This window comes from Eubalaena glacialis, chromosome 3 (genome assembly GCF_028564815.1).
Source record: "Eubalaena glacialis isolate mEubGla1 chromosome 3, mEubGla1.1.hap2.+ XY, whole genome shotgun sequence".
NCBI lineage: Eukaryota > Metazoa > Chordata > Mammalia > Artiodactyla > Balaenidae > Eubalaena > Eubalaena glacialis.
In genome coordinates this window covers 81,645,463-81,659,520 of record NC_083718.1, presented here as the reverse complement: position 1 = coordinate 81,659,520, position 14,058 = coordinate 81,645,463, and the positions used below count along the sequence as shown (strand labels likewise).

General features: G+C 55.1%; 1 protein-coding gene across 2 annotated transcripts in view; it reads right to left on the bottom strand.

The window, feature by feature from the left end:
* KCNN3 (potassium calcium-activated channel subfamily N member 3) overlaps nt 1–13,676 on the bottom strand; it is a 173,951-nt gene extending 160,275 nt beyond the window's left edge. The window contains exon 1 of one of the 2 annotated variants that reach the window (XM_061185950.1): nt 12,629–13,676. In XM_061185950.1, the coding sequence (XP_061041933.1) occupies nt 12,629–13,531 (903 nt within the window). In that variant the 5' untranslated portion in view covers nt 13,532–13,676. The remainder of the gene's footprint in view (nt 1–12,628) is intronic. The other variant, XM_061185949.1, reaches the window with a different exon arrangement.
* Between the last annotated feature and the right edge of the window lie 382 nt (nt 13,677–14,058).

Here is a 14,058-nt window from a genome sequence, read left to right as displayed (position 1 = left end):
AAACCTCTCCAGCCGGACTTCCCTGGTGGTGCAGTGGTTGAGAATCCACCTGCCAATGCAGGGGACACGGGTTCGAGCCCTGGTCCGGGAGGATACCACATGCTGTGAAGCAACTAAGCCCACCAGCCACAACTACTGAGCCTGCGCTCTAGAGCCCGCAAGCCACAACTACTGAGCCCGTGTGCCACAACTACTGAAGCCCACGTGCCTAGAGCCCGTGCTCCGCAACAAGAGAAGCCACCTCAATGAGAAGCCCACGCACTGCAACGAAGAGTAGCCCCTGCTCGCCGTAACTAGAGAAAGCCTGCACCCAGCAACAAAAACCCAATGCAGCCAAAAAATAAAGAAATATATTCAAAAAAAAAAAAAAAAAGAGTGAAAGAAAGCAGAACATTTAAAAAAAAAACCTCTCCAGCCCACCCCCCTCCAAAACGCACCCACTGATCAGCCAAGTGATCCTTCACTCCGGGCATCACAGCTTTCTTCCCCTTTGCTCCTTAATTCCATCTGGTCCTCATGACCCTCCTCCCTTAAAATGGCCAGCGGAGAAATTATCATCATCCTCAACCTCACTTCTCCCATTTTCCAGATGACAAAACAGAGGCCCAGAAACCAAGTTTCCCCAATCCTAGTCCAGGGCCTTTCTCTTCACCCACAGTCTTTACTGGTGCTCAGCATGGGCCACAATCCATGTCACATGCTTTCCATACAGTGGTGCCTCATTTAATCCTCACAACTGCCCCAGAAATAGGGTTAGGATTAACCCCCAAGGAAACAGAATCAAAGCACTGAAGCAACTTACGCAAAGCCACACGTGACAGTCAGGATTCAAACCCAGCTCTGTCATATGGAAGCCTGTTCTCCTAACGCCAGGCTATGCTGCCATATATAAGAGGCGGGGGGCAGCTGGGAGATAGATACAAGGGAAGATGAAAGAAGTGAAGGCAAGGTGGACCTGCAGGGAATAGAGGGCGGGGGAACAGGCAGAAGGAATGGGAGACTCAGCCAGGTTTGCGGGTCAAACCCAGGACACGTGTGTGGTTTTGTCTCCTATAAAACTCTCATCATACCTGTCATGACTTGGTCAATGCCTGCCTCCCCGACCAGCCTGTGAGCTCCGTGTCTTGTTAAGTATTGAACCCCTAGAGCCAACCTGGCACCTGTCGACCCTCATGAGTAGTTATCCACAAAAGACCAAGGGCTTGAGAAGCAAGGGGTGGTGGGGTCCTGGGATAGACATGGAGTGGGACCAACAGAGGAGAGGGGGGCAGGAGGCACTGGAATGCGCATGAAACGGGAGGGGCCCAGGAAGACGCCTGCTGGCCAGGCCGGCAACAGATGATCCGGCCAGGAAGGAGCACAAGGTCAGCGACTCTATCTAGTCCTCTGGGCTTTGGTGACTAAGTCTGTGTTTGGAGTTTTCAGATTATACAATGAGAAAATTAACGATAAGAACAGCTGGCACTTCCCCAGCCCTTTACCATGAGCCCAGCACTGGGTCTTGTCTCATTGGCTCCTCATGACACACATCCTCATCCCTATTCACAGATCTGGAGACTGAGGCTCACGGAAGTCAACTTTGTCATCTAGGTTGTACAGCCAAGAAGCTGCAGAGCTGGGACAAGAACACCAAAGCATGTCTGTTGACTGATCAGCTGACCCCTCCAGAGCCCACAGGAGACCGTCCTCGGCCCCAGAGCCCAGTCTTCCCTGTCAACGTACCCAGGGCTCATGGAGGTTCAACAGACTTCTGCGTCTAAGCTGACAGCCTCCGCCTCCTTCTCCTCCTTCTCCTCCCTCCAGAGCTCAAAGCATCCACTGAGGCTCTGGTAGGGCTAGTGGGACCGTGAGGGTGGCATAAAACTAAAGGGGGTGGGGTAGGCAAGGGTGGAGAGAACAAGAACAGCTTTTTTGGCTGGAAAGAGCCCCAAGCCAGGAGGTGATCTGCAAAATCATGTGTTCAAGCCCCAAGTCCACTACTTCCTGGCTGTGAGACCCTGGGCAAGTCACCTAACCTCTTTGATCCTTGGGTCAGTCATCTGTAAAACAAGGATTGTTGTGAGGATTAGACGAGAGGAGGCGTGTGAAAGCACTAGTTGTAGGTCCTTGATAAATGTTCATTTCCTTCTCCTCCTCCATTTACCCCTTTTTACACTCCTAAGAGTTGCTTTGGAGTCATTTTTATGGAAGGGGAAAGAAGTATCCATTTTGTGAGAGAGGCACGTTCTGCCGAGCTGCTGAGGACAGAAGCATTAGAGATGGTCCCCTCCACCCAAGAGGAAACTCTCATGACTCAACCTCCATCCTGGACTTGCTCTCCACTCACATCAATTTCATTTCACTCTTGAGGGATCTTTCCATCACTGGCACACAGCGTGGACCAGTCTGGTGTCTTGTGCCAAAATGTCCGGCTCATTACTACCCTCAGGAGCAGCGGAGAGCATCCTGACAGAGCTGAACACCCGGTCCAGCCCAGAGCAAGAGGGGCAGGGGGTCATGGGCCCAGCTCTAAGGGGTTTCTACAAACCCATAGCCACCGAACTCTCAAAAGAAATAGCATGGCAAAGCCTGCCATGGACCAGCATGGACCAAAGAGCCCCCGGGGGCCAGGTCTGTGTCTAATTGAATCCTCCACCTCCACCCTCAGCAAAAGGAATTATAATCCCACTTTCCAAAAAAGAGGCCACTGATCAAGGCCATACAGCTCAATAGCACATGTCCAGGATTTGAATCCATGTCTGTGTTGAAAGTCTGAGCTCTTTTAGGAAGAGAAGGCAGAGAGAAACACATTTCATTGAGGAGAGACCCTTATAGCTGACTCACATCCTTAAGGGCACAGACCTTTGCACTCCTGGAACCTAGACTGGGGCCTGCCACATAGCAGGTGTTCAGTGGGACTAAATCCCAGAATTCCTGGATTCTAGCTGCACCCTTGCCACTCACAATGCTGAGTGGCCTTGGACAAGTCACATAACTTCTCTGGGCCTTGGGATCCTGTAAAGAGGAGGATGGTCTCTGCCCTGCCTTCCTCATTGAGGTGGGAGGCCTGTACAGGGGCGATGTCACCCAGGCTGGCGCACCTGGTGGGCCCATGGAGCTTGGCCATTCAGGGAGGTATGGTACCACACCAGGCCAGATATGCCAGCAGCTGCCCCTGGAGGAGGCCTCCCCTGGGTCAACCCACCAATGCCATCCAGCTCTGAGCCCCTCCAAAGGCAGTAGCCCGACCCACAGCAACACGCCCTGCCCAAGCCCTCATCCTAGAGGAAGGTGACGTCACCCATGTCTGTGGCTCCGGGCATTCCCACATGTGGGAGCTATTCGGGGACTGACTGAGCAAGCCAACATCCTACCCGATGGAAGCCAGAAGAGAGAGAAAATGGCTAAGCCCCAATTTGTTAAAATCAGAAATCTTCTTAAAAGGGAGAAAAGGCTGTGCAAAAATCCCTGCTGGTGGAACCTTGCGAGGATGCAGGCAGGTGCCAACTCAGGCAAAGGCGCTAAGAAGAACTGCCATTTGTTGGCAGCCTGGGATGTGCCAGCCATTGGGCTGGCCACTTACCCAACCATTATCACGTTTAGTTCTCACCAGGCTGGTGAATGCCACCCTCTCCATTTACAGATGGGGAAACTGAGGCTCAGAGACTTTGAGTCACTGGCCTTATGGTCACCCAGCAGCAAGGGGCTGGGCCAGAATTAGCCCCCAGTGCAGTCTCTTCCCTACTCCCCACGGTCAGCCAGCAGATCACCTGTCTCCTCCCCCTCCCTGTCTGTGGGGTGGTCCTGACCAAGACCCCCAGTTTTCTGGGCTTCTCCATTTATCAGCTCAAGCTAAACATCAATGATTCTGAAGATGCTGGCTGGCAGGCCTGGTGCCCGTGAGCTCTGAGGGGCAGGCACCAGCCCATTCAGCCCCTGTGAGAGCGTCCCGTAAGACAGCTTTTCTGTTCATTTGACACTGAGCAAATGCCTGTCCTTTAAGAAAAATGCCCAACAAGCTGACTCAAAAATAACAGATGCCAATTTGCATATTATTTCACACATCATTTGCATGTTGTTCATTTAGTGTCACCACGGCTCTGCTCAGAATACAACTCTGGTTACCTTACAACCAGGCCTTGGGGAAAAAAAATGGCCTCCACGCAGGGCGAGCCCTGATCCCCTGGTACATCCCTCCCCAGCCCAGCTGCTCTTTATGCTCCTTGGCGCCTGGTTGGGAGAGTTAAACACCTGCCAGAGCAGAAAGGATAGGGAGAACCTTGATTCACAAGCCCTCACAACCTTTTGAATTCAAGACGGTACCCCATCGCAAGTCTTAAAGGAAAAATTATGTTCTCTTGAAGACATGTCAGGAAAGCCTTAGCGTTCTTTGCTTGCCCAGTTCTGTCCCAGGAAGGCCTCCTGGCTGGCCCTCCTGCTGTCATCCGTGCTCTCAGCCTCATTCTGCCTGGTCATCGTGTGTCCCCCTGACCTTCCTCCGGGCGTCCCGGCCTCTGGCCTGGCTCCCCGGGCTTATTTTTGTCCTCTCTCCACCTGTCCGATTTGCAGGTCCACGCCCAACAGGCTGTGCCCAGGCCACAGATTGCTGATGCTGAGTGTAGAATAACTGGGTCCCATGAGGTAAGAAGGCTCCAGAAGCCCAGGCCAGGCCACCACTGCAGCCCCACCTTCCAGGGAGCAGTCTGCTTCCCTCTTACTTGTGCAGACACACCCACAGGGACCCAGGCAGAAACAGGACCGAAGGTAAAGCCATTTGATTTTAGGAGAAAGGGGGCATGTTCCACACGTGTTCACCTCTTTCAGATCCCCTTTCTACAGCCACCTGTGTGGAGGGTGACACATGCACCCACACCCTCCACGGCTCTCTGGGGGACTCAGGGCTAACAGCATCATCTTCTAAGCACTGCTCTCACAAAAGCAACAGCTGATGGGCTCAGCGTGTGCCCAGCTCTGATCTGGGTGCTAAGCTGTAGGCAGGGGCTGTGATTCCCGCTGAACATCTGAGAAACAGGCTCCAGGTTCAGGAAACTCCCTGAGGACCTCCCCTTAGGATGCTGCCGAGTCCGGATGCGAACCCAGAGCCCATGGCTTCAACTGCCATGCCAGGCCACCTCTGCCAATCAGTATTGCCTCTGAGAAAAGAAGAGCAGCGGGTCTTCAGGGTCTGAGGGTGCAGAACTCTAGGAAGAACTCTGAGCCCCTGGCAATTACAGTTATCAACTAAATATTAAATCCCAGGCTTCCCTTTCCTCCCTACCTGTCCCTGTGGATACCACGTGGCGGGAACTCCAAGCTGCCCCTGCTCCATTCCCCACTCACTCTGCACCCCGTACCCTGGCTGCCAACGTTCTCACTCTCAGAAAGGCCCCCTGCCCATGACCCCGCCATCTTGGTCTGTCTAACCCTTCAGGGGCCACCCCACCTCCTACAGGGAGCCTCCCAACATCCCGAATGACTGCCTGCTTCCTCAGATCTCCCAATACCACTGCAGCCCAGCCTGGATGGACGGTGCCTGGGTGCAGGCCCGACGCCCCTTGAGAACAGGAGTTGGAGGACCGTGGCTTGCTGTCTTGGTGATAGAACAGCAACAAATATATGTTTGATGGATTCAGAAAGCTTTGGAGCAGGAAGGGAGTTCAGCATCAGAGTCCAGCCCTCATTTTTAAGCTAGAGAAACAGAGACCCAGAGAAGTGAAGGGACTTGACAAAGGCCATACAACAAGTCAGAAGCAGGAGGTGCAGGCACCTCTTGACGGCTCCTTCAAAGCAGAGACAGGCCTTTCTTTAACATTAACTGCCGCTGACAGAGCGAAACAAAGCCTCACGCCGGGGAAGTAGGAAACTGGGACTCAAGGATGTGGAAGAAAGTTCTAGAAGCAGGGATGGAGAAGCCCTTGAAGGTTCCCTCACTCAAATCCCCAGCGGAGGTTTGTGGTGGGGTTTGGAACAGAGAGACGAGCAAGGCACTGGGGACCTGAGCTCGCGTTCTAGAACCATCTCTCCTCACACGGGCACCAGAAGTAGCCACTCAACCCCTCTGCAGCTCAGTTTTCTCATCTGTGAGATATTCTGACTGTAATGACTCCCGGGCCGAGGTGGGGACCCTGAGGAAAAACAAACATGGAAATACCTTGGATGTGAGATGCTGAGCCCATGCGGGTCACCCCAATAAGTAGCCCTGCAGCCGGTGCTGGAAAGGGGAGAGGAGGGCGACAGGAAGCTCACAGGAGGACCAAGAGGCCAGGGAGCCGTGCGCGGAAGTGTCCCGGCCTGCTGGCTCTCGAGGGTGGAGGGGGAGCACTTCGGGGCTGCGTCAGGAGCCCGCCCGGTCCAGGCCTTCGCAGGGAGGGGTCTAATTCCACGCCTTCCACCCTCTCAGCTTTGCCAGCATCACTCTGGGGCGGTATTACCAGGCCTCCAGGTGAGGAGGCATCCCGATGACGGACAGTGGGCCTGTCCACATCTCACCCTGGACCCAGGCTGCACCCAGGGCCCCACCCCCTTGCCCTGGCCACCCCCCAGGACACTATCTCCTCTGGGTACCTGCACTGGCATCTCTCACCCTCCATCAAGCCGCTTCCTGCCTATCTCTCGGTAAAGTTCATCCCGTCCCAACATTTTGCATCAAGGCTCTCAGGCCCATAAATCTTGATTTGTCTCTTAAGAATGATAAGCAATTTCTCCAGCAGCAGCAGGCAAGGAAAAAGGCCTAAACTTGGGAGCCCAATGAGCCTGGGCTCTTATTCCAGCACCGCCACCCACTAGCAGTGTCAACTTGGCCTCATGACTTCATCTACAAAGGGGGCCATGACCACCCCCTACCTCCAGGACTCTTGAGGATAAAGCCGGCCCAGTGAGGCACAAATGGTCCCCTCCTCCCCCCTCCTATCGCCCAGCAGCATTCGTGGCCCATGCAGTGCCAGGCCCAGAGATGAAGCAGGGTGGTCCCTGCCCCCAGCTCCCCCTCCCCTCCTTGCTCTCGGAGCCCAGCTGAGCTCCTGGGGGTGGAATGACAAGGTCGGGGGAGAGGGCACCCAAAAACCCATCAGCCTCCTCCAGACTTTCCTTACCAGAAAAAAAGGCACTAGAATTTTCCTCCCCAAAGCTCCTGAGAACAGTGCAGTCTTAGAATCATTATTTAAAGAGGAATAGGAGGCTTTCTTCTTTCTCTCTCTGCCTTTGGGGTTTTGAAAGAAAGAGAAGAAAAACAGCTACGAATGAATGAACGTGCTGGTCTGCCTGCCACTGAGCTGAGGAAGGCGGTGTTTCATCAATACACAGCCGCCCTCAACAACCCCTTCCTCTCTCTCTCCCTCTCTCTCCCTCTCTCTCCCTCTCTCTCTAGTACACACTCATTTTCTCCCCCAAATGTGCTTTACAAATAACCACAACAAAACCAAACCTTTCAGTTCTGATTTTACATCTCTCTCCCGGCCTCAGCTTCACCACAGAGGTTACTCCAATTGCTTTTCATTTTGTTTTTCTTTACCTTATATTTTTTAGAGCAGATCTTTGGACCCTGGCCTCACAAATCCCCCTTCCTGCAAGCTCAATAAGGGAAATACAAGGCCATCCACCAGCTCTCTAATTAGCCTGTGTAGCCGATAAATGCCCTAGCAATGATGCCAGGGCCGGAGCAGCAGGGAGCACTGTCCATGGGGAAGGGAAGTCCGGATGTGTTATGAAGTCTTTCCCCCGGGACAGTTATAAATAGTGTCATGACATGCAAAGGAGAAGCATATATAAAAGTTAGCTGTCCCTTCTGTGGGTTACAAACGTTTGGCTCATTTGCAGACTGTCCACAAAGGTTATAAATAGAGTCGCCACCACCCTGGGTGGGAGAAGGGGCTCATTTTCACGCTCCCAGAGTCTCTCTTGCCCTCCTTGGGCCAAGACACTGGGTGTGATGATAAAATGTATGCTTGGGGCCTTGGTGGCTGGCTCCCAGGCTCCTACCTCTAGCCAATCGCTTATAAAGAGTCTCCTGCCTTCTGCAACCCCGTCCTGCAGGTCATCCCACAGGGAGGCTCCATGCAGAGGAGTCTGACCTATTCCTACCTTCCCAGCATGCTTGAAACCACAGACACGAGTGCCCTGAGGCATGTGCTCCCAATCATCAGGACATCCCCCCACAGTCACCCCCCGACCCCAAAGTGGCTCCTGGGTCTGGCAGGAGGTGTAGACAATTCACCCAGCTGAGCCTCGGCTGCTGCTCTGCCCTTCTGCAGACAAGACCTCCATGACAGGGAGGGCAGGGGAACAGAAGAGCTGGGACCGGTGAGCCCACTCAATCATTCAGGCTGGAAGCTGGGGGCGGACCTCTGTGAGGTCAGCAAAGAGATACAAGTTGGCCCTAAGGGACCCCACTCTCTTGGAAGAATGAACGGCCAGGAGACCAAGCTCCCCAGGGCATACAGAGAAGGCTGCCCTTTTCAGGGTGGCCTCCCATGAGGTGGCCTGAAGAAAGGAAGCCACGCATGGAGTAGACAGGGAAGCCCCAGCATATCCACTCCTCCACCTGTGGCCCGGGTGACCCCAGCAACAAGGCCCCCAGGGGGAGCAGGAAGAGCGGAGGGGCAGGAAGTTGGTGGGGAGGGCAGGAGCGGGGCACAAGAGGGGCAGAGGATGGGCTCTACCTGGGCAGCGAAACTCAGACAGATTGTGAGGCTGGGGGTGGGGAAGTGGTTTGAGGTTGTGCAAAATTGGTGGAAACAGAGAACCACCCTGCTGCTGCCCCAGCATTTCCCAGCCTCCCCTGGGCTGACCCCACAGCCCGACGCCCGAGGTCCCTGAGAAACAAGGCCCACCGATGACTTGCCAGCTGGATGGAGGCACCAGCTCAGACACCAGCAGGATGGCAAGGTGGGGAGGGGGCATCCACAGAGTCCCCCACTCTCTCTGGACTCAAGTGGAAAGAGCACAGCAGGCAGTGTAAGACCACAAAGTGGGTGTGCCTCAAACCAGCTCTGGAAGAAAATAAAGCATGCCAAGAAAGACTCCCCAAATCCTCATTCCTTAATCCTGACCAGCATTAATGTAGTAGAGACAATGCCACTAAGATTCCTCAACAGGACCTCTAGACCTGGCCTATCATGGTGGCTAAGGCCTCAAGGGTAAATCCACCCATGAGGAAAACACCTGGGCGCTCATTCAGTTCAGGGATAACCCAGTACCATCAGGAGCCACAGCCTTGGCGTGATCACAAACAGCTCTCCTCTTACCTCAGCCCATCTTCCTTCCCCATCATCACCTGAGGCTTGTGAGAGCAGAGCCAAGGACCATTCCGTCCTGATTTCTTACCTCCTCAGGCTGGCTCCCTTTTGCATTAACTGACTACGCTCAGGGGTCATGCCATGTTCCTTCTCAAGAGAGCCAGGCCTGCGTGGTGAATTCCTCCCCCAGTAACAGATATCAGCCAAAGACAGGCAAACAGGAAGGCCACAGCCCCGTGGAAAAGAGCAGAGAACTTCCGAAAGCAGCAGCTCAAGCACAAGGTTAGCAGTCTTCATCACTTGGGGAAAAGAAAGTGTGTCCCTCTCCCCAGGGCCTTTGAGTGGGAACCGCCACCATCAGTGCAGAATAACCCAGTCTGGGTGGGGTGCCTGAGGCCCCCCTGTCCGCCCTCCTGCTTCCAGACCAGTTAGCAAAGCCAACCAGACACAGAGAGTTCTCCAGCAAAGGAGGCTGTTACCCATCCCTCCCCAGGGTCCACTGAACATCTCTGAGTTCCCCCAGCTGTTGATTCTTCATTCTGACTTAAACCCTCTTGTCACAACAGAGTCCGTTTTCTCTGCAAGGCTGGGGAACAAATGTTCACCTCCCCTACAACAGACCCATGCTATAGGTGGTTTCCAGTCAGAAGACCCAGCCCCATCTCAGAACTTCTCCCTTCCGAGATACAACTTCTCGCTCCAGTGACAAGTCTTAGTTCCCAAGGAATCAAGGCCCCAACTAATTCTGGAGCCAGAGTTAGATAACAGAGGAAAAAGACATCTCTTTTCCTCTCATCTTCTTCATTAATAACAATAACAGTAGGTCCTGTATGGAGTGCCTTACACTAATTCACTCTCCCCACTTGACAGCTGGGGAGACAGGCTCAGAGAAGCTACATGGCTTGTCCAAGATCACACTGGGGGTGGCAGAGCTAGGATTCAAACTTTGGTCTGCTTCTTTAAACCAATCCTATTTGCCCCCAGGAGGAGAGGGAATAGCTACCTTATCCCCTCCTGGGTCCACAGGGCCTGCCACAGACACCCAGAAAATACTTGTTCCAATAATGACTCAATGCCCGGATGGATAGAGGATGGAAGGGCTGGTGAGCGGGTGAGCAGGTTAAAGCGAGCCCTGATCATCACAACTGATACCGACCCCAAGGTGCACAGGAGGTGGCCGCCTCACGAGCTGAGGCAGGCAGGACTTCCCGGGTTGCTGCCCCCCTCCCCCTCCTTCCATCAGCCAGAGGGTCATCAATTTAAAATTAGGCAAAGCCCACCCCTTGGATCACCTCACCCTTCCTTCGCGCCAGAGTCTGCTGTCTCCGGCTCTGGGAAAGCCCCTTTCCCTGAATACTCCATCAGGGAGGCACCTGCTCTAGCAGCAACCCTCCCGCCCCATTAAAACAACTGTGCACAGACCGATCCCACGCTGGGAGCTGTCTCTAGGAAGAGCCATTCCCCTAAGAGCTCTGACCACAGGGTTCACTAAAAGAGAGGGTGCTTGTCTTGCCCCTTCTCCCCACCCCCCAGCACTTGGGCCTTCGTCAGCTTCCCCCAGCAAGGGCTCCTGGTCCCCAGGGGGTGCCTGGAGGGAGCCCGGATTGTGCCCAGGGCGGCTGCCAGGCCTGCCGAGGCTAGCATCCCCCTCTTCCGGAGCGCCCAGCGGGAGAAGGCAGCAAGCAGAAGGACCCGCAGATTCAGAGGCTCATTACGGGGAATGACTAAGTGAGCTGCGATGCCAGGTGAAACCCCACTCGCTCCGGCTCACTGAGGGGCTCAAATCCTTGAGCCATTTAGACGAACGCAGCTTCCAGGAGCTGCCCTGGGCTGGGGCAGTCCTCTCTGAGCAGCCAGGTCCCTGGGGGACCCTCCACTTGGAAGTCTTGATTCTGGCTATTCAGGTCATCTGACAGGTCTGCCCCACCCCTTTCCAGAGCGGGCAAATCTGCCCATCCTCTGCTCCAGCTAGCGAGAGGCTGGGAATGGGGGAAATCCGATCAGCACCTCCTAGGTTTTTGTGGCTGGATTTCAACAAGGAATGTGACAGTCTCGCAGCAGCTGTGCCCAGCCTGAAACAAGCTCTATTTGAAACCTCCAACAGCTGAACCCCTCCCAGCTACCCGCTGCCCCAAATGACAAATAAGTAGAGAAATCCAAACAACAAGCAAGCATGCACACACACACTCACACCAACAAATTGGGGGTGAAGGGTAGAGCGGGAAAAAAATCCGCTTGCCCAGTGACTCCCCAGGTCTCCAACCCTGCAAGCTCGCAGCAGGAGGGCTCCCAGCAAGCAGAGCTTTGACAGAAACCCACCTTCCTCAAGCCCCACTCCCTTGGAGGACGCGATTTCCAAGCCCCCTCGGGGAGGGAAACCCCCTCCTCCGTCTTGGGACTGGACAGAGGCTGGGGCAGTGGGGCCAGCTCCCCCGCTAAAGCCGTGCCGCCGTTCTCCATCGGGGCGCGCACTCACACACTCACGCACACACTCAGCCTTATTTATCCCGAGAAGAAGGAGTTGGGGTGGGAGGGGAGAACTGGGGCTGAGCCGGGGGCATGAGCTCTCGGGGACTCCCAGGAAGCCCTGTCATCCCATCCGAAGAAGAGGCACTCCCCCCCCACCCCAGCTGATGCCAAGGCGGCGCCCATCTGCTCTGCCCGGGTAACACCTGTAGCCATTTTTATCAGGGGATGTTTACAAGGCAGCAGCAGGTTTATTCTGAGTCCTCTTTCCTGAGGGAAAAGACCGCTGATTTCCTCCACCTATATTTTTACCCCATGCCCCCAGGAGACTCAAGTCACGGGTGCTTTTCTATTTTGCCCTAAGTCTCTCAGGGATGAGGAGGGAAACAGAAACTTGGGAAGAGAGAGAGAAGACAGAGAGAGAAGGGACTGGCATGGAATCCCCACCCCCCCCCCCCACCCAGACATTTATTTCTTTTTTATCCTCGGGAAGATGGAGTGGAGCAGGGAGGGGAGGAGAGGAGGGGAAGTCACAGGAACTGGCAAGCACATCAAGGCAGAGTGTAATTAATTGGTGCGTTAAGCTGCTAGGTTATGCTTTAGTACGAGTGAGCCAGGAGGAAAGATGATTTCTCAGAAGGGATTCTTTAATCCTCCCTAACACAGAGTCTACAAATTAGACACAGTGTGTGGGGATGTCCCCCCTCCCAAGGAAGCAAGGAATGAATTCTCCCGGGATTAAGCAGGAAAACCATGGGAAGTTAGAGTGTTCCATATAACTGAGCAAACGCCTCTCCCCAGCACCACCATCTCTCTCTCTCCCCCAATCTCTCTCCCTCTCTCCCTCTCTCTCTTTCTCTCTCTCCCCCCCCCCAACTCGCGCGCGCTCTCTCTCTTGCTACCTACATATTCCTTTTGTTCAAGGTATAAAGAGAAACTGCAGCCCCTACCTTTGAGTACAAACCCCAAGAGAGCTCGGTCTCTATCACCATAACAACAATTCCAAACATCCCAAAAATCAGAGCATAGTCACTCAGTCGCTTCCTCTTTTCAAACAGGGCCCTCCTGTGTCCCAGCTTATAGCCAATGTTTTGGTTTTTCCGCTTGTTGGCTTTGGGGAAGGTGGTGCTGCTGGCGGTGGCGCCGGCGTGCTGGTGGTTGTGGGCAGCATTGGGGTGATGGAGCAGGGTCTGGTGGGCATGGTTGTCCTCCCGGGAGGAGATGACGATCTCCGGGGGGTTGCTGGGGCTGAAGAGCTGGAGGGGCTGGCCCTCGGGCTCAGCCTCGATGAGGTTCCTCCGGGAGGCGCTGAGGCGGCTGAGGGGCTTCATGACCCCGCCGCTGTACTTGCAGGAGCTCATGGCGATCTCTGTGAAGGGGTTGCTGTCCCGCCGGTGCACCAGGGGGCTGGCCTGCCGGTGCCGGCCGCCTCCACCAGGCCCACTTGTGGCTGTGGAAGTTGGAGAGTGGCCAAGCAAGTGGTCATTGAGATTGAGCTGGCTGCCTTGCCTGGAGGAAGGGTGGAGGATGGCGGTGGAGTTGGATGAAGGGGGGCCCCTGAAAGCAGTGGGAGAGGAGTGTAGCAGGCCAGGGTGGATGGGCTGGCTCTGGAGTTGGGCGAGCTGAGACAGGGGATGCGGTGGCTGCTGCTGCTGCTGCTGCTGCTGAAGCTGCGGAGGCTGAGGCTGCAACGGGGGTCCTGGGGGCTGCTGGGGGGCTGCTGGTGGTGCTGGTGCTGGTGGCGCCGGCGGCTGCTGCTGCTGCTGCTCATCCCCGGAGGACGGACAGGGGCACTTGGGGTCTTCATCCAGGTCCCCCACCCCGGAGTCATGGAAGTGCCCAGAAGTGTCCATCTTGGGGCCTGGCTGGATTCCCTGCAGCACAACTCCCCACCCCAAAGCCACCCTCGTTCCAAAGATGTCCTCAAAGGAAGCCAGGCATCCAAGCTCCCCCACCAGAGTGTCTTGGTTCCAGTCCTCTCTCTTTGGCTTGCTCCGGTTCTCTGGGGCTGCCTGGAGTCCAGACGCTGCCACTCAAGAATGCATTGTACTGGGCAGGGAGGGAGGGCAGGAGGGGAGCTCGGAGAAAGAAGAAGAAGGGGGAAAAAGAACTCTGTCTCAGGAGGTGGTCCTCTAGGAGCGTGTGAGGCCAGGCTCAGCTTCACTCCTCGCTGGCTCAATAGCTTTGCTCTCCTCCTCCTGCCACTGTTATAGGGTAAGCCAAGCCCACTTATTAGCAGCTGGTCTCATTGGCTTGTCTTAACTCTCCAACCACCTCCTAACTCCGCCCCCCGCATAGGCTCCACCCCGAAGGAGGGGCCTGCCGCGCTCCGCTCCCAGCCCCAGTGGCAGCGCAGCGAAGGCTGGGAAATGTAGTTTCC